Below are 21,808 nucleotides of genomic sequence, written 5' to 3'. Positions count from 1 at the left end.
CAGTTCCGAGTTGCCTTTTTGTAGGTTTCTAGGTTTGTAGGGGGCGTGCAAATACTTGCAGAATACAAATAAAATTAACTAAAACTCAAACTCAAAGCAAACTCTGAGCCAAAGTCCAACACAGGCCGAGACCCATCCGTTTTTCGGATCCTTGTTGTTGTTTGTCCGAAAGCCCACCGGAAAATTTTTGGAAAACGCTCAACTCTGAAATAATTAAAAACTAATTAAAGGGGCGGATGGAAGAACGGCATGTGGCAAGCTGTTGTAAAACTTAATTAACTAAATGAGAGCAAGCGCAAGAGCAAAATCGCCATAGAAGTTGTTGTCCAAGCGCACACACGAGGCGTATGAGTAATTTAATCATGTTTCATGCCAAGAGAAGGCGGTCCAGAGAGCTGCGTTTGTTGACACCCACAGAATGCAATTTGCGCCACAAAAACAAACAAAGAGAATCTTGGAAAATGGGGGAAAATACAACAGGGCGGCAAACAAAAGTCAAACAAAGTTATATTCCAGATTGGATTTTAAGTTTTTGGATTAGTTGCCGCTCTGCAGATGCTTTCAGCATAATAAGAGTGAAAGCAGCAAAGCAGGAAAGTGAGAATATTTACGGAGTATCCACAATAATTTCTTACAGCCCCCTACGTAAGGCTTAAGGCCCTGAAAGCCCTTCACTCTTCAAATTTAATATAAGTTAATTGCTTTAGCATTGCTAAACTAAGCCCTTCAAAACATTTTATAATTTATAAAATCATGAGGCTTAACTGCAAATATATTAATATGTTAACTTTAACATCTCTGGAATTGTTTGAAAACCTAGCTAAGGAAAAACTCAACCTCATCAAGTAACTAATCTTTTTAAACAATTTAAGTTTTTACATAAATTTTCCTTCTTTTGAAATTCAAATAAATTTAATTAATATTTAAAAACTGTAGTATTAAACTCCATAGTTAGTTTAATTTGTAAAAATTTAAATAAAATATTTCCGTTTTGTTTAACATTTTTATTTTACATTTCTTTGTTTTATCAATTTCCATGAGATGCCAATGACTTGCAGGAATGTGAGTCATAGACAATAAATATTCCTTTTGCTCTCGATTTAAAGACGCCTTTTCCTGTGGCTTTTACTGGCTGTACAGTGAACACCCGCCCATCACTTCGCCTCGGGGCAACATTCTGCTATTGACTTGCATATTTGCCTTTCCACTCCAGTCGAATCAACCTCACTCCACTCACCTGGGCTCAAAACCACTCCACGCACGTGCCATCAAAGTGAAATAGAAACAAACAGGAGAGGCGATAGAATCCCTAGGGATGGGATGGCTATCCCAAGGAGCCAGGTTTGTTCTACACTTCTTTCTTTGCAGTCTGGCTTAAGTACTTTGTTTGCCCAGTCGCCGAGTGCTCAGGTGTATATATAGACCGTGCGATGCCAAAGGTGAGACAGACAGGCTGATATCCATAAACAAGAACCTCCCGGACTTGGACTTCACTTTCCACGGTGACGGCCATTGATGAAAACCGGCAGCTGCAACGCACAAGATTGCAAAACGGGAAAACAAAAGAGAACTCCTGCGGCATTCATTTCTCTCCGCTGCTCATTGTGGGCCACAACTGATTGCAACCGGTGGCCATAATTCATTTCCGTAGCTGCACTTGTGACCCGGGAGACAGATACGGACAGAACGGACAAACTTACGGACAGAACGGACGAATGGGTGCTACGTGGGCTGCGCAATGCGCATATTGAAAACGCTTTGGCATAGACAAATCTGCGAGTTGAATTGCAACCCGCGGTGATTGAATGGCATTACTTTGCAACTGGCGACTGGGACTCCGCAGTTTCCACTGCGAATTCCAGCTGCTAGATGATGCCCATCTGCCAATGCAGGCCACTCAATTGGATTTCAGAGGCACTCATTGTGTGCCCGTGCCCATTGGCCGAACCCATCCCCATATGCCTAATTGAAATGGCGGGTGGGAAAAAGAACTACGTATTCATCAACACAAAAATCACCCAATGGTTGGGCCAACTCATCAATGACCTCTGTATTACTAGCCCATATTCTATGAATTTATTACTTTTTCTTCTTTAAACCAGTAGTAGTTCACAGTTCTGTATAAAGGGGAAGTAACATCATATACTAAATAACTAAGGCTAGAGAACTTCATCATCATTTCCATACAGAATACTACTATTACAATGAGCAGCTCATATAAAGTCGTTGCTCCAACTCAGACATTAAGAGATTTGCACATGGAAACCCTTTGATTATGTGTCCCACTTCACTACAGAAATGCAAATTATCCAAATCCCCCAAAGGTCTGTTGCCATTTCGATTGCGGCTCGGCTGTTGCCCTCTCGTCCTGTTTACGCCTGATTAAAGTCAAACAACAAACATATTCCGAGCTGCATTTACCAGACAATCGTATAAGCATGTTTGAACAGTTGGAGTCGTTAAAATACATATGTTTAAAATTAATCAATAATTTTTGATATATTTTAATATCAACTTATTCTAATATTTTCTTGCAATCTTTTAAATTTTAAAAATTAAATTCTCAGCTAGTTATTATTATTTTCGCTGCATAATTCTACTTAAAAAACTTTTTATTAGATAGTTAATTTGTAACTTTAATTATATTGTTCTACATAAAAATTTTTAAAACTTTTACTACATTTAGAGCCATTGTTTTCAGCACAGCTATGCGCTATATTCCTGCATTTCTGGTCCGAAAAGTCCTTTGTAATCTATGCAGAGAAATGCTTGACAATGCCTTGTTGTGTGGCTCAACTTTGGCCCCAATCCTAAATCCTTCGTGTCCTTCGTGGCCAGGATTTGCTTCTCATTAGCAAGAAGCTGCCATTGTTGGCTCCACTGGGAGCCTTTCGCACGTGTGAGAAAGGATGGCCAGGGATATGGGTCTGTGCAATTCGGTTCTCGCTTTCTCTGCTCCCAAATTATGCAAATTGCTCCGAAATTTTGCATTGGATAATTTTCCTATTTGCCCGTAACGCTCAATAAAAAAACAAACAGCAACGAACAAAAAAACATTTTATGCCCCGAAGGAGCGAGGATGGCATGAAATGGCTGCCCAGAAAAAATACTCAACAGTTGAACAAAATGCAGCTACAAAAATACAAATAAAAATAATATAAAAACGAAACAAACTGCGTCGCATTTAATTAAAAATGTAATTACCCATGCTTTTCAACAGCCGCAACGCCCGAAGCACCGTAGCCAAAGGCTATAAAAACATTATTCGGGAAATTGTTGCAAATTTAATTGTTAAATCCTGTTGTATTTCACTGGTGTTGGGGTGTTACTATATTACCGTCATGTGGTCACATGCAATTTTTTCCAATGTCACAAATTGGGGCACTGGGAAAAGGAATTTAACAGCCATGTCAGTTTCACAATTAACTTACACTGGAGAATTTTTTTAATAATTAAAAATGCTTTTTAAAAATTTTAAAGTATGATTTCTAAAACAACCTTACTTTGATTTTTATTTCTAAATCATATATTTATTTTTGGCTCTAAAAATATTAATTTTAATCCAATTAAAATACAAAAAAAAACTAAATTTTTAAATGGATCATGTAGCGGATTCAGAAAAAGCTCCCTTAATCTCCATGGATGAAATAAGTGGACCAAGGTTATCGAATTATAAGCATAGCTACAGCCAGCTCAATAGAAATGAGCGTGGAGTGATAACCATTAAGGAACTGGGAGCCATGATCCGATCTCTGGGTGAGAATCCCACGGAAAGGGAACTTGAGGACATCCTTAAGACCTCCGATGTGGATGGCAATGGCGAGATAGACTTTAAAGATTACTGCTTTGTAATGGCGCGTTTTGAAAATCAAGAAGAGCGTGAGATGTGTCAGTTATTTAAAATGTTCGACAGGGATTGCGATGGTCTTATCACCGAAAGTGAACTGATTCAGTTAATACAGATCACTGACTTTCAGGCGGACAAGAAGATCATTATGCACATGCTCAGAGAAAGGCATTCCAATGGTGATGGCTTGATAAGTTTCACCGAGTTCAGGGATATGATTAGAAGGACCTTTGGCTAAAAAAACATCTTGACTGGAATGTTACTGACATAAACTTGAGAATGTACTTTAATCTATAGGTACGTTTTTATTGGATAACGTAATAATAAGATGAATAAATTTTAAGCTTAAACTAATCGGATTCATTTTACTGGTTATTAAAGGTGCAAAATTTTCAAAAATCTGGAAAATACTAAAATAAAATCCAAGAAATTTATTTCAGAAAATCATATAAGACAAAATTCATAAACCTTTTGTAGTACCTTTTTCTAGCTGTCATCGCATTAAGTTCGAGAAATAAAGTCAGTCTGAATGACAAAGTTTTAATTCAAAGACCAAATTTTAAAAAAATCTAAATTTCAGAAAAAATAAATTTTCTGTGCCATTTTACTGGATTTCCAAATTTCTAGTACGCGAAATATTTTCTGTGGGTAATGGACGACTTCGATTTTAGTTCTCCGCCACCGGAAGTGCGAACCATTCACACGCACACCCTGGACGATGAGCAGCTGAAGGATTGTGAGGCGGCCTTTGCCCTTTTCGACGACGAGAATACCAAGGTCATTCCCATCAAGTTACTGAGGGATTGCCTGCGAGCCGTGGCCCACACGCCGCCGGAACACGAGCTGCAGGACTATATCACCGAAATCGATACGGATGGATCGGGCGAGCTTTATCTCAGCGATTTCCTCTGGATCATGTCGAAGCGCTACGAGAATTCGACGCCCGAAGATGAGGTCATTCTGGCCTTCAGGGTCTTTGACAAGGATGGATCTGGTTTCATACACGAGTCGGAGTTTCGCCAAATAATGACCGATTTGGGCGAAGACATGGAGGAGGACGAGATCGAGGAGATGATTCGCGATGCAGACGCCAATACGGAATTGAAAATTGACTACGTTCGCTTTGTGACCATGATGATGGAGACCTAAAGCTTTATGGAACTGTTAGTATGTATCATATGTACAGAAAATATTTATTATATAGAACTGCAATCCATTTACAGATCGTACGTATGGATTATTATGCAAAATCTATCCCATGGTTGTATCAATTTGATGGTTTGAATAATCCAGGATATCCCATTATTTTACAGGATTGAAGAATATATTGAATTTAATATTTCTTTAAATTTATAAAAGAATTTTTTTTAAGAAATAAATGATGATGAAAAAATTTAAACTGAAGCCCCTGACTTTTCATTAACTTTTGCTTTAAACTTCAAAATGAAATTCTGACATAAAATTATTCCAAAATTTGTAGTGAACGTACAGTGACCCCCAAAATTTCGCAGCCCCAACCCCTTTTTCGGCCATGGATTACGATTTCCTTACGCCTCCTCCCGAGGAACGTATCATTCGCTCCAACAATCTGAACGAGGAACAGCTCAAGGATCTGGAGATGGCCTTCTCGCTGTTCGACGATCAGGACCTCAAGGTCATACCCATAAAGCAGCTGAGGCAGCTTATGCGAACTGTGGCCCAAAATCCGAGTGATGCCGAACTGCAGGATATATGCACGGAAATCGATGCCGATGGTTCGGGGGAATTATATCTCAGCGACTTCCTGTACATCATGTCTCAGAGGTACGAGAACATGACGACCGAGGATGAGATTATAGCGGCTTTCAGGGTGTTCGACAAGCAGGGAACCGGTGTTATATCCGAAACGGAGTTCCGTCACATAATGCAGAATATGGGGGAGCACATGACAGAGGAGGAGGTGGAGGAAATCATTCGCGATGCAGACTCCGATAATGAGGGAAACATCGTCTATGTGCGATTTGTCAACATGATGTCCACCACATAAGAAAGATAAGCAGGCCTTGGGGGTTGGGCCCTAGACCTTTCAGTTTCAAAACCTTTTCGGCTCTTAAATTCAAACAGTCGGTAGCCTTGAAAGCATCTCGATATATATTGAAAACACATCCCCGAAAATTATTTAAAAATGTCCGAGTTAACTGAGGAGCAGATAGCCGAGTTCAAGGATGCCTTTGTGCAGTTCGACAAGGATGGTACTGGGAAGATAAACACCCGTGAGTTGGGCACCCTGATGCGCACTCTGGGCCAGAATCCCACGGAGACTGAGCTACAGGACCTCATAGCCGATGCCGATAACAACAGCGAAGGACTATTGGACTTCAATGAGTTCTGTGCCATTATGGCCAAGCAAATGAGGGAAACCGACACCGAGGAGGAGATGCGCGAGGCTTTCAAGATCTTTGATCGCGACGGCGATGGCTTTATATCGCCGGCCGAACTGCGCTTTGTGATGATCAATCTGGGCGAAAAGATCACCGACGAGGAGATCGACGAGATGATCCGTGAGGCCGACTTCGATGGCGATGGCATGATCAACTACGAGGAGTTTGTTTGGATGATCAGCCAGAAATAGTTCGTTGGTTTATGATTCTGCTAAAAATAAAATACATAGTTAATGGGGTCACTGCAAAAATAACATTAATTTTAATTTTATTTAGTATTTGTATTCGTTGCACAAAAACACATACGTCGCTGTCAAATCAATATGCGCATGGTAAACTTCTGGTACGCATATCTTTTTAAAACCCTTTGTAGCGCACTCCTAATTCTTCCAATTAATTTTGCGGCATGCTAGTTAATCCTTAGCCTAATTTGGAGACCATGAGTTTTTCGAGCATGTCCTACTCTTAAAAATTCCTGATGAAAGCACCGCATTTCCGTAATTGTGGCTTGGTTTAAGGAATTTTGAGCTTCAGGTGGAAACTTTGAGCATGAAGCACTCTGCGTGGTTTTAGTCCACCTCCTCGGCTCCTCAGCTCCCAGGCAAGTGGTTTTTGCTTCCACATGCGGCAACAGCAACGAACGGCACCTTTGTGGCCAGACGAACAATTTTCCTGTTGCTTAAATTCAATTTGCTTATGCATTAAAATTAAATTTTACTGTGGCCTCAGCGGCCCCGGTTCGTTCTCCATGTTGCATGGGCGAAAACGAATCTCTGGGGGCCCGAGAGGCTGGCTGGTGTGTCTGACTTTATAAATATTTCGTGTGTATTCCGTACACGCTTATATGAATTTCCAATTTTTTATTTCGGCGCTACCTACAAGTTTCGGTTTCAGTTTGAGCTGCTCAGCTCATGTCAAAATGCCAACTTGCTTAATTGAGAGTCCACAAAACAAGGAGAACCGAATACGAATCCGAATCGAGACCTTAACTGCAATGTGCATCCGCATGGAATAAGAACAAAAGCCCAGGCAGATTCCAATTTCAGATCTCTGACATCAATAAGCACTTACAGTGGCATAAATATTATATATGCTCGAGAGCTGGCAAATATCCTATATATATGTGTCTATATGCGGTTCAAACACCAGAACGACATCGGCACTTCGCCACCTCGCCGCATTTTGGTTCTCGGTTTTCAGTTTTCAGTTAGTTCAGTTAGTGGAAGGCCCAGGACATGTTCGATGGACTGGCTGCGAAGGAAATTGAATTTGTGGGCAGGACCTCCCTGCCCCTCTCCCTCTTCTCCGTCGAATGATGATGGTTTGGGGGCACTGCAATATCGGTAGAAGATATTTGAGTGGCAAGTAAATCAGAAATAAGCAAGAAATCACAACGCATCCATGAGTTTTCTTTGAGTTTGATCTATGTGTTTTTCCCGAAGACCAGACATTCAGAAAATTGATGTGTTTGTTTTCATTCATTTCTCCATTTTTCTAGCCCCTTTAGCATCACATTCCATAAAGTTCTTTCATAAGACTATGCATTATGTTTTTCATCAGAGCATTTCAACTTCGTTTCGGTTGACTCTTTCTGTACACTGAGAAAAAAAACATTTATTGGGTTTTGAGTTTGAAATATTTAAATTTTAATTGAGGTAATGGAAAAATGAGTTTACTAAAATAAGAATTAAAAAAAAAAAATAAGAAAAAAAATATAAAGGAACTATAAATGGTATTACAATAGTTTTTCAATACTTTTTTAAGTTATAAAATTAATTTTATTTATTTATTTACTTTCAATTAAATACAATTTTTCCCAGTGTATGAAAAAGAGCAGGCATTCGGCTGGCTGGATTCTCATGCACATCGATTTCTTCTGGAATACTCTTTTTATGCGGTTTACCACCCACGTTCCGCACTCAGAGTGTCATTTTTGGGCGGCAATGGAATGGTATGGTATGTGAAGATATGGGGGATGGAGATAGGGGATGGGGAATGGGTATGGAACACTTCCGCACAGGCACTTGAATACGCAAAAAGGCGAATGCAAGTGACGAGGTCCATGAACAAGGACGAGTGTGTGTCCTGCTCGAAATGCGGACTTTTACGCCAGGGGACGACTTTTTCGAACACCCCACCCCAAAACCCCCCCTTTTGGTCAAATTTGCTCTGTGGTCCTGGCCACATATACACACAGTTTAAACTGTTAAAGTTATCTGTTATCTCTAATTGAGAGAGAAATATGTGTGTGCCTGTTTGGGGGCTTAAATTTTAAGTTGTTGATTTTATTACGCATACGCCTAGTGGTCCTTTTCTTTTTTTGTATTTGGGCTATAACAAACTTGCCCGCTTAATGGCGAGGCGAAGCTTTCTGGGGTCCTCAATCAAATGGGGGGAAAAGCCGGGGCTTTCGTCATGGCAAGCCGGCAAAAACCCTTTTCGGATTAACAGATCAACGCACAAATGACCCAAGCAATCGTCTTGGGTTTTCCCAGTTCTCTGTTTTCCCTTCCTGATTTTCTCTCTCTTTTTTTTATTTTTTGTAGCTGCCATTTTGATAAGGCTGAAAGCTTATCGGGGACTGAAGGACTTTGACGACCCAATTAATTCTTGTTCAACAACAGGCCGAAAAAAAATGTTGCCACATGCATTGTTAGTCTACTTTTCCATGTCAAGGAAAAGCAACGGCAGGGCGGGCGAAAAAAACTAAGTGAATAAAGTACAAAAGAAAATAAAAATGAGAAACTCGTGAACGTTAAGTTAAATTGCGCGGAAAAGTTATGCGGCCCTGCTACGCCGAGAGTTTTTCTAACAAAAAAACTTTGTTAAACATTTTATTTTTTTATTCCCCAGTTGGCCGGGCGGAACTACTTGAAATGTAAAAATGTTCAAGCCGGAGTTGAAAAGGCAAACTTGGCAGCAACTTTGAAGGCTCACATAATTATGCGCATAGCATCGCCACCACCGATCCTGCTGGTCCACCTCCTTCTCTATCACCTGCTCCTGATCTCGCCCAGCCTCTCAGCCAGCTACCAACGTTCTTCGAACTGCCAGCAGCAACAGCAGCATCCCAGCATCTCCAGCTCCAGGTCGCAGGACACAGGATCCGAGGACCTGACCATGGGCCTGAGGCACGGCTCCAACTCCAAGCAAACGGCCTCGAATATTGCCCTGAAGGCGGCCCAGGAGGCCAAGAAGGCGTCGGATACCCAGGCTCCGGCTGCCCTGGCCGCCGCCCGTCAGGTGAAGCATCAGTTAGCTGAAAAAGCGGTTGCCGCTGCCAAGGCCGCGGAGGCAGCCCTGGCTGGTAAACAGCAGATTCTCGAGCAGCTGCAGGATGAAGTGCACGAGGCGGAGATTATCGTCCAGGAGGAGAGCTACTCCTTGGTGGGATCACAGGTAAAACTGCTTGAACTATATTAAAATTTGATTATTAATTTCAAGACAAGTTTTGATGTTCAAAATACTTAAGCCACAATTTAAAATACATATTGGATTACATTAGCCATTAACATGCTACTTGTACCAGAACGCGCATTTCCCAACTACTGAGGTAATCCCACTAGCTATGAAAACCGCAACCCTACTGTCTTTATAGTTTAAATATGTAAATCACAATTTAAAAGACATATTTTATTCCATAAGCCATTAATATGCTAAGTGAACCAGAACACGCATTTTCCAACTACTCAGGTTTCCCCACTACAACATTTTTGAAATGCCTAATAATTGCTTGACCAACCTTTAATTTGAAAATTTAAAACTCATTTTCAGACAAATCTCAATGCCGCTGTGGCCACTGCGAAGCAGACGCAAACGCTATTGCAATCGCTGCGGAACTCTGTAAAAATCGCCGAGGATGCGCTGAGCAACGCGGAGGCAGCTGCATCCGGTGCCCAGCAGGAGTTGTGCGAAAAAACGCAGCTGGTGGATACCGCTCGCCAGCGGGCGGAGATGCTAATGCAGCAGCTGCGTTCCGCCAAACTGGATTACACCAATACGAAGAAGGCCGCCTACAGAGCAGCCTGTGCCGCCTCCGAGGCCCGGCACAAAGCTGTACGGGATCGAAGATCCTCCTCCGGGGAGGAAACGGAAATCGAAGGAGCTTCCGGACAACAGCAGCAAATGCTGCAGCAACACAAACAGGAGCAGGAGCATCGAAGACAGAACTTAGAAGAGGGGCAAGCGGTCAAGGGACAGGCGCAAGAATGGGAATACAACGAGCAGGGTAAAGCTATATTTTCCAATTGAAGTGCCTTTTGCAATACATTTTATTTTGATAAAATAAATAACAAACCTATTAAAAAATATTGTACACACTTAATTTATTTTTGTAGAATTCTTTAAAATCGAAAAACAAATAAATATATAATAGATTGATCGTTTTCAAAGACAGAAAAAATTTATAAATTGTCCGTATGTCCGTTCGTCTGTCCGTCCGTCTGACTGTCCGTACGTCTGACTGTCCGTACGTCTGTTTATTCGTCTGATTGAAAGGTATATTACTTATCAAAAACTAAAAAAAGAATTAAACCTATTTTTACTGAAAAATTGCACTAAAATATTCTTTTTCCCTCACAAATTCAAATACATTAAATTCCACTCTGGCAACCACTTTATTTTAAAGTTCATCAGAAGCATAACCCTCTTTTCGAATGGAAAGCGAGGGAACGCTGGAGAACTTGCTCTGCCAAACGCCTTCGGGACTTTGCTGCGCCAATCGAAGCGTTAGGAACCGCAGGACTCCAAAAAGGCAACATGACAGTGCCAAAATAGGACACCAAACCCAATTGGCTTGTAAAACAATTTGACCAAAGCTATTTTGTTATAACTTTTCAGTTTTTTTTTGCTGTTTCCCTTTTCGGTTTCCTCTCCCTTTTATTTTTTAGAGAGAGAGTGACAGTGGAAAAGGGCGTGACACAATGGGGCGCATTACAAAAGTTTGGACCACACGTTTTCAATAATGATTAGTTTCGGCATTCTCATCGGGGAATTGACAAAGGATGAGCCAACGACATTAAGTTTAAAGTTTTTCAGCTCTGCGACGCCTTCGAAAAGTTGGCTTACATGAAATGGCAATAAATAAATGTTGGTTGTCAGCGTATTAATTGGGTCATCAGTTGGGAAATCGTGAAAGTTGCCCCGAAAGCCAAAAGGATTCGATCCGTAAAAAGCTCACCGGGGAGCGGTTAAAGTAACGATGCGGGTTTTTCTTGGTTATTTGCGGCGTCTATTTGGACACGAATTCCCCGAAGGGAAAACAAGCGATTGGTACTCGAGACAAGAGTTATCTGGCATCAACTAGCAATCGAAGGAAGCTATCGCCAGTTCGATTTATGATCTGGCCCAATAAAATGTATCTCTAAGATGGCAAACTGAGCCCGAATAACTACCCAATTTATAGTTTGGCTACATTCTAAGAGCCTCTTGCCATCCGCCGTCGACAGGCGGACAAAAAGGGTTCAATTGAGAAGCAGGTTTTGTCTTGCTTGACTAGGGATTTTGTTGAACTTACCCTATTGTGGCACTGAAAAAAAAGGCATACCTAAACAAATTCAGAATTTAAAATATTAATTTACATGCCTGTCTGTCTGACCGTCTATTTGTCTCTCTGTCCGTCCGTCTGTCTGTAAACTAGTTAATCAGTTTTGATGCTATCGGGATGAAACTTTCCCAAAAGTCTTCCTTAAAATTAAAAATAATAAATTACAAAAGCTTTTTATTTTTTGTATATCTATATTTGGATTTTTTCTATTTCCCAAACCAATAATTTCTTTTATTTTAAAGTAATTGTAAATAATAATTTTTTTTTTATTTATTTATCTCTAATTTGCTGAATATTTCACCTTAGGCCGCTTCATTTCTCTCTCTGCAGACCGGAGTCAAGGCTTTTAGAGGGCATTAAGCCGCATGTGGCCAAATCATCACCGGAACAGGACCATTTTCCCCATTCCGGACATTCTGAGAGCCAGATGCCAAATGCCTGAACGCCAGGCCCAACATTCCACTCCGCAGCCATCCAGAATCCGGAATATTTGCTGACACTTTAATGCCAAAGCAATCTGGCAAGTGTTGATCGCTCCAACAACTAAATAAACTACTACTAAAAGTCAGGCCCAGACCCCGAATGTCAGTCAACAGTATCAGCATAAACCACAATGCCGCCACGCCCCTCCCAGCCCCTCATCCCGCCCACCACTACAAATCTGAAGCTAAAGCCAAATCCAAATGCCTGCCCCCCAGACACGCCTCGAACTCAACCGAAATGTATTCATTTCGGCGCTCGAATTCACCAATTCACCAATTCAGATGGTGCCAGTTTTTGTTATCCGGGGTCCGGTTTCCAATTTGCGTTCTTGCGTTTTTCGGGGGAGGCGGGCGAGGATACAGAACAAATCAAAACAAATGAAATGAAATCAATTCAATGAAGCAAATCAAATTTCATGCGTATTCCGTCGCTTTTCCTACACTTTTCCTGCCTCAATATTGCTGGACAATAAAAATTTTCGGCCTCGCATCGAAACCGAAACTGAGTAAAATCAAATCTGTTGTTGTTTTCCCCCGAAAAGTTGCGGGAAATATTGTATTTATGGTTGATTTTTTCGTGGGAAATAGGCGTTAAGTGTGTGTGTGCATGGGCAAAGACCATAAAAATCTCAGGCAACAACATAATTTGCTGTGAGGTTCGACGAGTTCTTTTGATTGTGCGACTGGCATGCAAATGAAAATTTTTCGGTTCTTAAATTGACTTTTGAACAAATACAAATGTGGCAAAACTTGGCATAGTCGAAGAGAGTCAATTTATTCCGCTCAGCTTGAGGCCGATATCACATCGCATATCATTTACATTTTCACCTGGCGGCCCCACCGCAGCTGTGAAAATTCTCGATGGTCCGCAACCATCGGGAAATTGTATCCCATTTACTATTCGCTTTGATGGCACTGAAGCCTCCGATATTTGCGCATTAATTTCATATCATTAAACATTTGGCCGGCTATTATTATTTACCAAACTGGGTACGGAAGTTGGGGAGTTGTTCCCCCAGTTAATTGGAAATGTATTCTGAGGGGGTGGCTTTTGGAGGGGGCTATCATGGGTTAAGTGCTGTGTACCTTGCGTATTGAAATTTATGCGAACGAGGAACTCTCTGAATGGCACAATGTGTTTGTTTAGTTTAATGACGGTTATTATATTTCCACTGATTAATTATGGCCAATGTTCTGTTCATCTGATGGTGGCTATTAGCTTGATTAAAGGTTATGAATATGTTGATTTATCACCCGCTTATTGGTTGAACTCTGACAAACTAAAACAATGCTTAGTTTAATGAAATGAACTTCTTCTTAATTGCATTTTTATACCTGTTATATAGGAATATTGTATTCGTGAGAAAGTATGTATTATATATTATATATATTCTTGATCAGGATCACAAGTGTAAATGCCATTCAGTTGTATTTATTAATACCTATCGAAATGTAGAAGAAAATTTTTAAATCGGACCATTCAATCAAAAGTTATGTTCATTATGTTACAATGAAATGCAAGCAGTGCAAGCAGTCGCTTTGCTGTTTGCATATCTCCATCTCCCTCGCACGAGGTACTCCACTATACCATTCTCTCTTGTTAATGCTCTCTTTGCCCAGTTATAAATGTCTTGCTATCATTATATATTCTTTGTGATACTTTGATTAAAAGCCATAAACATGAACTTGGTTTCATTAAACTGAATTCAACTTTATCTTCACTCCCATGTGCTAACAATTTCTAACACATGTTACCAAACTGTTCGCTCTCCTTACCAATAAATTGCGAGTCCCTCTGGTAAGTATAACTTCCATTATGTTTGAAAACTTTCCCTCCGAGAAAACCTTACTTCTTCTTACTTCCTGGGGTTTTAATAAAAATCCGCTATAAAGCGAAAACTTTGATGCTAAGCAAATGCACCCCAGTGGCAATGGTGAACTTTATAAAGAGTGAAATGGGCTAAGGGAAAATATTAATTTTCAGCAAACAGAGACAGCGAAAGGGTGTGTGTGCTGCTCTATATATCCACCCACGAAAAACTATGAAAACTCATTTAACAACTTGCAGGGGGCAAAAAAAAAACAAAAAAATAAAGGGAGGGACATACCGAGGAAAACACATCGCCAAATGCAAAACTTGTGTTGACACGACAACTGCCCCGCCCTTCGGTCCATCCAGAGATCCTTCGCCAGGTGTATGCTGATGTCTCTACAGGAAAGTGGATTACGGAAAGTGCAGGTGGGTGGAGGTGTGGATGGGTGGATAGATCCAGTCCCCTTTTGCCATTTCACTGACGGAGTGACAAACTTCGCACGTTGCACAAAAGACGCCGGCAAAACTTGAGCAGATTACTCAACGCACTTGGCTGGATGGATCTCATTCCGCCCGCGGCTCTATATTCCTCTTGTGCTTTGGCACCTTCTTTTTTTTATGGCTAACAGGTAACACAAACCCGGTACTTAGTGAAAAGTGAAAAACCAGTGTAACAATGTTGAGCTTTTAACGGTAAATTGTTGCTGCTGCAGAGCCAGAGAGCAAAAGACAAAAACTTTTTTTCATCTTTTTCCGAATGAACAACAACAAAGTTGAATGAGGTGAAAGGTGGGCGGTGGGTAAACGAAATGTGTCAAGTAAGTGCAATGCTTCAAGTTGAAATTTATGCAAAGTGCGCCAGTTTAGGGGACAAGTCCTCCAACTGCCAGCTGAAACCCAACTCCACTCCCTCCCTTTGAGCTCTGAACCCCTGAGCTTTTCCTCCTCCTTTCACCCAAGGCACTTCGAATGCATTGTAATTTCAGTGCGAGCGTCGTACAGTCGAGAGCGAATTCCGAGCGAATAACTGGAATTATTTGGAAAAGTTTTTCATACAAAAAATTAGGATAAACGAAATTGCTGGCTTTCGCAAAGGCTAAATGCCCTTTATAAATAACTAACTGATATAGGTACTTCGATTTAATGTAATATCTTCGAATGTAAATAATTTAGAAAATATTTTTATTAATTTAAAATCATTGATTGCTTTGAAATACTCTTTAAATTCAGTTTATTATTAAAGCCACCATACATGCTCTATAAAAATAAGAAACTGATATATGTTTTTAGATGACATAATTATTGAAAATTATTTAAATCAGATAAGAAATTTTTTTGTTAAATTTAAAACATTAATTGCCTTAAAATACTCTTTAAATTCTTTTAATTATTTAAAACCAAAATAAATAAATCCCTTTCAAAGGAAGTTTTATAAAGGGTATAGCCATGAGAAATTCACCGCAGTTCGCCAGACTTAATCAACGTTTTTTTTTTTTCTGAGCCAAACTTTTTAATAAGCAGCCAACAAATAGCTGCAAGAGCAAAAGCAGCAGCTGCAACTGAAGGCCAGCTAATGGGCAAAAAGCGGGCTAGTTTGGCACTTTAAGACAGGACCCCTGGCAGGAGGGTCGCAAATTAAAGAGAGAGCAAAAAGGACACTTTCTGGAAGGGAAAGGATGGAGAGGGGACCTGCCTCAGCTGTCAATTGTCCGCAACTTTCGGCCGAGGACGAGGCCATCGTGTGGGAGCCAAAACCAATGAAATGCCGCACAACTGACACGCTGACTGACAGCCTAAGCGCTTCCACAGCTCCCAGCTTCGAAGGCTCCTTGGCCAGGATGTCCAGCTTTTGCTCCTGGCACTGAGAAAAATGTATGTTAACATAGTTTCATTTATCAGTGTTTTTATTAACGTTATTTTATAATTATTATATATTGTAATTGACTTGAAAAAATCGTATACTTTTGCCAAATGTTCAAATGTTTAGAAAAGTAAATTTTATCCTCAATTTTTCTTATTTTCATTAGGGGTTAATCACATTTTTTTTACAATATATGGACCAAAATTAAAATTTCCAGGTCTAAATTCTAATTATTTGCAAATTTTATTACAAATTTAAGTCGGTATGACACTCTATATATAAAATCAAAATTTTTGGTAAATAATTATAAATAATAATTGTAAAATATTTTTATATTTTATCTGATATATTAAAATACATATTCTAGATATTTTACCAACTGAAATAAATTATAATTATGTAATAAATATGTAAATAATAATATATTTTTCTCGATGTGCCTTGGACTTGAGTCCGGCTGAGAATGAATGACATGCAAGTCTGTTGTGTGCGTGATCCATTCAGCCCACTCGACGTTTGTTTGACGAAATCGCAGCCATCGCCATCGCAGCGATGGAGGTGGAGGCCACAAGGAAAAGGGAAACGGTGTCCTGGCACGCAACATTTGTCCCACCGCAGACCAATTGCGTTGATGAGGAGCAGGATAAGGAGCGGGAGTTCGAGGAGCCACACTTGGTAGGTTGGTTGGTTGGCTGGCTGTCTGTCAGTTTAGCGATGTCACTTCAACTTGGAAGGAAAAGGAACGGGGGCAATTGACTGTAAGTAGCCAGGAGAGCAGGACCTGTTGGAAGGGAGTCGAGCAGGGCAAGAACCGGATGTTGAACCGGCAAAGGACTCGGCTGCAGCTTGCATGGCATTAGGATTAGAAGTGTTTATGCAAATGCGGACAACTTTGAGTGATTGCACGGCAGGCGCTTAAAAGACAGGAACTTGACTCGACTCGACAGCCACTCCTTCTGCTTCTGCCTTGGCGAAATGCCAAAGGACGAAGGACGAGCCCTCTAATGGCATCGAGCCATTTAAAAACATCTGCGGCTAAATTGATTCGAAATCGTTTTGCATAAATGTGGGCTGGCTGTTTGGTTAACTCAAATTACCTCCGTTGCCCCACCGATGCCATAAATAAACAATGTCGATTGACTGGTAAATCTCCTACGTGCGGAGAACTCAAGGAGGACTAAGCCAAAAAGTTGTAGGCTTAGGGGACATTACCTTGAGTTTAATGTTTATCAAAGAAATGTTTGTACATTTTTAATAGAAGTAATCCACAAAAATTACAGCTTAGTTACATGTTTCTGTATAAATAAATTTTAAATTATTATATTGGAATTTTCATAAATTTCCCATAAATCTCCAACGGTGACCATTACTCCTGTAAAGTCGATATCATCAATATAACTGCCATTAAACTGTCTCAAATAATTTCAACTGGTTGAGTTCCATTTTTTCCCCGTCAATTGTTATTTTTTCGCTTCTTACCACACAATAAAATGGACCATCCGCGCTTTTGTATGCGGTTATCCAATTCGGTTCGCAATTGCAATTAATTTCTCACACATTTTTAAGTGATTTTTCCCCATTTTTTGTTGCTGTCTGTCTGTTGTGTTGCTGTTTTTTGTGTGTACTTAACCAATGGAATTTCCACGCCTCGTTTTAAAATTGTTAATTCGATGTGCATTTCCAAATGGGGTTTTTTTGGGGTGAGGGTAAAAGGGTTTTAAGTGCAGGCCACTTTCGGTGGCATTGTTGTAATTATAAATTAAAGCCACAGCCGGAAGAACCTTACGCAATTTGCACTCAACCGAAAAAAAAGGATAAAAAAGAAGGTCCATTAAAATCGCAAATCAAAACGAAACCAAATGCTTGACACAGTTCACAGATAAATGACGGTGGCGCAATCTTTTCGCACAAACAACAGATGCAGCAGCCAAACCGCAACAATGGCAAAGTCCTTGCCAAAGTATTTCACTTTCACGCCGCAGCCACAAGAGTCGAGACTCGGGACTCGAGTCTCGAGACCCCAACAGATTTCAAGTAAGTAATTGCTGCAGTTCTCAATTTCCCCGACTTCTACCCCTGCCACCGGAAAATCCCACCCCTTTTTCACACACCCCAACACACACTCACATTCACAAAAGCCCCTGGCTTAATTGTCTGCCGTTTTCTTTCAGTCGGGGCAAAGTTTTCCCTTTTTGCCTACTGCAACTAGTTTTTGCGACCCAGCCTTAAAGCAAATCAATTAAGCTGAGCCAACCACAAATTGAAGAGAAAAGCTGCCAGAGTGTAACTGTCGTCGATGGGGAAATTGAAATTGAATGAAGGCATATATTGGGCGAAGGCCATCTGGGAAAATCTGGGATAGTCTGAAAAAATCTAGGAAAATATTTTTATAGAAATAAAACGGCTAATCGGTAAGTCCCTTCACTCAAACATTATGAACCTTATTCGATTTTCAATGAACTTTCAAATTTTCCTATCTAATCGGAAAAATAAAATAAAGATTTTAATCGTATTATAGGTTTAGGATTCCCATTATTTGAGGTTTGGGTTTATACGAAAAAAACAACCAGTTGATTGAAATACGTTAAGAAAACTTGTTTCTAAAAATCAATGTTTGTTTCTAAATTATGTATGAATTGTAAACAAAACCCCATAAATTATTTATCGAATTAGCACACATTATTATTATTGTTATTACAAATAAATTCAGTCGAAACTTAATGGCTAGTTTAAAATTAAATTAAATTAATTCAAAAATATTTTGTAGCTAAAAAAAACAGTAGAAAAAATAAATCAGAGAAACTATAATTAATAAATTAAAGTATCAAAAGTCAATAGATGGATGACAAAGCCGACAGAGGATGGGCAAACTTAATTGTGTCAATCAAATATTCAGGATATGCAGCGTCCGTGAGTAAAAGCCTTAGCTGTGGGCGTGATTAATTCACTGATTGATTCAAATCAAACACAACTCAATCTGTCGTCGATGCGAATGCGAATTTCTTATCCACATTCCGCAGTTGGCCGTGCGTATATTAATTCCAGATTCCAGTGCAGCCAAGGCCTGCAGGCATCCACATCCAGCGAATCGACTTCGTGAGTCACTCAGGCAGTCAGTCGGCGACGACAGTTGGCCAATTGGCCAGTTGGCCAGTGCAATCATGGCCAGCTGATAGCTGATGGCCTCGCAATCGCAGGCGTTGTCGCTGCTGATTAATTTATGCCAATATGCAATTTTCACACCAACGAGCAGGGCCGCTGCAATGACAGCTCAAGCGCATAATTGCATGGGTCTGGGTCTTATTTATGGCACCGACTGTTGCTGCCGCCAGTTATCCGCCCAAAGGGGCAAATTAAGAGCTCAGGGGGGTCAGAAGGTCAGCCTTATGCCTTTGAGCAGAGGTCACAAATTGAGCTGTCAGCTGGCAAATAAATTTTAATCATTTTATTAAAATGCACAAGCAAATGCTCGCCATTAATTGCACTGAACTTCTGGACGGATAAGCAGAATATATTTTCGCTTTATGCTCTTTGCCTTTAAGCCGGAATTGAGGTCATCAGCTAAATTTATGCTAAACATGTCAAGGCTTCTTCAACTGAACGGTGGGCGTGGCATTTGCGACTTCTTATCCACAACACGTGTGCATTTTATGGGGCTTTGGCACAAATACCTCACGGAGTCTGAGTCCCCACTTGCATTTGATTAGCTGGAAAATACGGGAAAAATATAGCAAAAAGTATTGCATACATTTCAGAGTGCGAAGAAAGTTTCACGCTTGCCTGAACAGAATTCCGTATTCTTCTTAACAAACAAATATATTTCTTTATAATTTAAATATAAATTTTTAAGTTTAAATATTTTTGTTTTATAGTAAACTCTATTTGAAGAACATGGTTGATTTTTATTATAATACGTAAATCACTTAACTGAAGCAAAAACGTTTTAATTGGCAAGGGAAAGCATCTGTATTACTTACAAATTCTGAGAACCACCGAACCGCATTGCATCTCTGGTTAGTACCCCTTTACCAATTTTTCGCCTGGTTTTTGGGGGCTGTCAAAATGTTCGCCCGCCTGTCAACCGCAAGACACAGCACAAAAAGCATTGGACAATTTGCCCGGCACCGGATTAGATTGCTTTGGTGTGATCTTTTACTTGTGTGAGGAGTGGGTGGGCAATCAACGTCAGACTGCCGTCAGTGTTGCTGCACGCCTGATGGATGGCCAGGGTTGCCTGGCTCATCTAATAAGCAAAACACATTTTTGTATCGAAGTCTGGCCGCTTAAAGAGCCGTGAAAATTCGCTTTTGCTTTGCTAGTTATTTCCCTGCGGGCCATTTTCCCTTTTGGCCCTGTGACAAATGATGTTTGAAGGCAAAGTTAACTGGGGCGGCGTGTCGCTGGCCATTTTGCGGCTTCCACGGCGCTCTAGAAAAAGCAAAAATTTATATACAAATTTGAGTTATGGCTGTGGGCGGCTTATACAGGTCTTTTCCTTTTCCGTTTTTAGCTTTCAACAAAACTCTTTTGCTTTATTTTTATATTTTCTCCTGTGGGTCACCGCATAATAAATAACTGTGGATGTGGATGTGAATTTTTTTCCTTTTGATACAACAGTTTTGCGTTTAATTTATGCAGGTTAAATTTGCAAATTTTTTCCCGGGTCCCGAGGACCAAGAGCCCATGTTTAGGGGCAATTATGGGCCTGTCAAATGTATATTTCGACAATTGCGGTACAAAGCTTTTGGGCAAGGAGCTTTGGAGGAAATGAAAAGGAAGCGTGGAAGCTTTTTCCTTCAGTCGTTTATCCTTCGCATTTTGTTGTCTTTTCATTAGGACAAAAGGCCAGTGTCCTTGGCCCCTCGGCTTCCTTAAGTTTGCCTTGCACTTGAATTTTCGCCAGAGTTTCTTCCATTTCCATGGGTGAGAGTGTGTTTTTTTGTCCATTTCATGTCTTGGCCATAAATTGTAACTAACGTCTCGGTTCTCGGTTTCGGGCTAGGAAGGATTCGCTTTCGGCGAGATGGTTTAATGCATATTTATACCACCTAAATGGCTAATGAGCAAAACGTGCCACACATGCACCCAATTTTTGAGGCATGAATATGCGAAAACACGAAGAAAATACATTAATTAAATTTTTGGTAATGCCCTTCCTTTTGGCCAAGAAGAAAACTGAACTGAAAAAGGCGCTGTAACTTTTACTAACGAACCGACGGCGGCGGTAATGATATCAGGGGAAAAGCGGAGAAAGCCGAGAGACCTATAAAGAAAATCATGCTGGGCCATGTGTGTCTGAATTCTGATTGAGAATTATGCCCGAGAAACCGAGGAGCAAAGAGATTTTCCCCTGCATTATTTATAAGAATAAAAACCAAATAATGAAGCCTCATAAAAATGCCGGGGCTCAAGCCATACTGCGGATATTACAAACAAAAGATAATAATATAATGAGCAATAAGCCAAAGGCAAATAATAAAGGCCATCTGCAGAAAGAGCTTCGACTCTCCGACTGCCCCGAGACCACGGGCCAGGATTCAATTATGTGCGATAAACAGGAGTCATTAAATATTAAAGTGCTAATGGAAAAGGAATCGGAATCGGTTCCCATACAAAGGATGACGCTTTCACCGGGACGGGAAAATAAACCAGCTCAAAGGAGCCGTATGCGGGAATAAGGAAGAGTGTAATGAGCGATAAGCAAAGCGTGAAGGGTAAAAAGGGAAACGAATACTGGGAGGGGACAGGACAAACAAATTAATGACCAACTGGCGTCTTCTGAGAAAGAGGCTGGGCAAAAATACTAGTATGAAAACTTTTATCCACTTTTATTTCATTTA

The 21,808-nt window shown here is 40.4% G+C and overlaps 6 protein-coding genes and 2 long non-coding RNA genes across 10 annotated transcripts in view; 7 read left to right on the top strand and 1 right to left on the bottom strand.

The window, feature by feature from the left end:
• The window catches only part of Idh3g (Isocitrate dehydrogenase (NAD(+)) 3 non-catalytic subunit gamma), a 194,528-nt gene that overhangs the window by 138,390 nt on the left and 34,330 nt on the right, over positions 1-21,808 (top strand). The gene's annotated exons all lie outside the window — the stretch shown is intronic.
• LOC108059605 (calmodulin-like) lies at positions 3,639-4,085 on the top strand. Its single transcript, XM_017144955.2, has one exon. The coding sequence runs from the start codon at positions 3,639-3,641 to the stop codon at positions 4,083-4,085; it is 447 nt and encodes a 148-aa protein (XP_017000444.2).
• Positions 4,348-5,251, top strand: LOC108059648 (calmodulin). 2 transcript variants are annotated; one of them, XM_017145007.3, is made up of 2 exons: positions 4,348-5,010; positions 5,071-5,251. In XM_017145007.3, exon 1 carries the CDS (start codon positions 4,499-4,501, stop codon positions 4,994-4,996), a length of 498 nt encoding a protein of 165 aa, XP_017000496.1. In that variant the 5' UTR covers positions 4,348-4,498; the 3' UTR covers positions 4,997-5,010; positions 5,071-5,251. The 2 variants fall into 2 exon arrangements, with proteins under 2 accessions (XP_017000496.1, XP_070072964.1); XM_070216863.1 differs by having other exon boundaries at positions 4,348-5,014.
• LOC108059700 (calmodulin) lies at positions 5,290-5,873 on the top strand. Its single transcript, XM_017145107.3, has one exon. It carries the CDS (start codon positions 5,379-5,381, stop codon positions 5,871-5,873), a length of 495 nt encoding a protein of 164 aa, XP_017000596.2. The 5' UTR covers positions 5,290-5,378.
• On the top strand, positions 6,012-6,521 carry Acam (Androcam). The gene has a single exon (XM_017145108.3). The coding sequence runs from the start codon at positions 6,012-6,014 to the stop codon at positions 6,456-6,458; it is 447 nt and encodes a 148-aa protein (XP_017000597.1). The 3' UTR covers positions 6,459-6,521.
• On the top strand, positions 9,112-10,575 carry LOC108059698 (transcription factor sma-9). The gene is made up of 2 exons (XM_017145106.3): positions 9,112-9,666; positions 10,042-10,575. The coding sequence occupies exons 1-2, from the start codon at positions 9,211-9,213 to the stop codon at positions 10,516-10,518; spliced, it is 933 nt and encodes a 310-aa protein (XP_017000595.2). The 5' UTR covers positions 9,112-9,210; the 3' UTR covers positions 10,519-10,575.
• LOC138913509 (uncharacterized) lies at positions 17,695-18,883 on the top strand. Of its 2 annotated transcripts, none has more exons than XR_011419278.1 (3): positions 17,695-17,794; positions 17,848-18,002; positions 18,140-18,883. It is a non-coding gene; the product is annotated as an uncharacterized lncRNA (long non-coding RNA). The 2 variants fall into 2 exon arrangements; XR_011419277.1 differs by having other exon boundaries at positions 17,701-18,002; positions 18,140-18,379; positions 18,487-18,883.
• Positions 19,399-20,375, bottom strand: LOC138913508 (uncharacterized). The gene is made up of 2 exons (XR_011419276.1): positions 19,946-20,375; positions 19,399-19,675 (listed from the first exon to the last, which is right to left on the bottom strand). It is a non-coding gene; the product is annotated as an uncharacterized lncRNA (long non-coding RNA).

Source organism: Drosophila takahashii, chromosome 3R, assembly GCF_030179915.1.
Source record: "Drosophila takahashii strain IR98-3 E-12201 chromosome 3R, DtakHiC1v2, whole genome shotgun sequence".
In the NCBI taxonomy this organism is placed as follows: Eukaryota; Metazoa; Arthropoda; class Insecta; order Diptera; family Drosophilidae; genus Drosophila; species Drosophila takahashii.
The sequence above is the reverse complement of the archived record's forward strand: the minus strand, read 5'-3'. Positions and strand labels throughout refer to the sequence as shown.

Coding starts and splice junctions, on each gene's coding strand:
- LOC108059605 (XM_017144955.2), top strand. CDS start 3,639: ATGGATGAAATAAGTGGACCAAGGTTATCGAATTATAAGCATAGCTAC.
- LOC108059648 (XM_017145007.3), top strand. CDS start 4,499: ATGGACGACTTCGATTTTAGTTCTCCGCCACCGGAAGTGCGAACCATT.
- LOC108059700 (XM_017145107.3), top strand. CDS start 5,379: ATGGATTACGATTTCCTTACGCCTCCTCCCGAGGAACGTATCATTCGC.
- Acam (XM_017145108.3), top strand. CDS start 6,012: ATGTCCGAGTTAACTGAGGAGCAGATAGCCGAGTTCAAGGATGCCTTT.
- LOC108059698 (XM_017145106.3), top strand. CDS start 9,211: ATGCGCATAGCATCGCCACCACCGATCCTGCTGGTCCACCTCCTTCTC. Junction 9,667..10,041: donor ACTCCTTGGTGGGATCACAG/GTAAAACTGCTT, acceptor ACTCATTTTCAG/ACAAATCTCAATGCCGCTGT.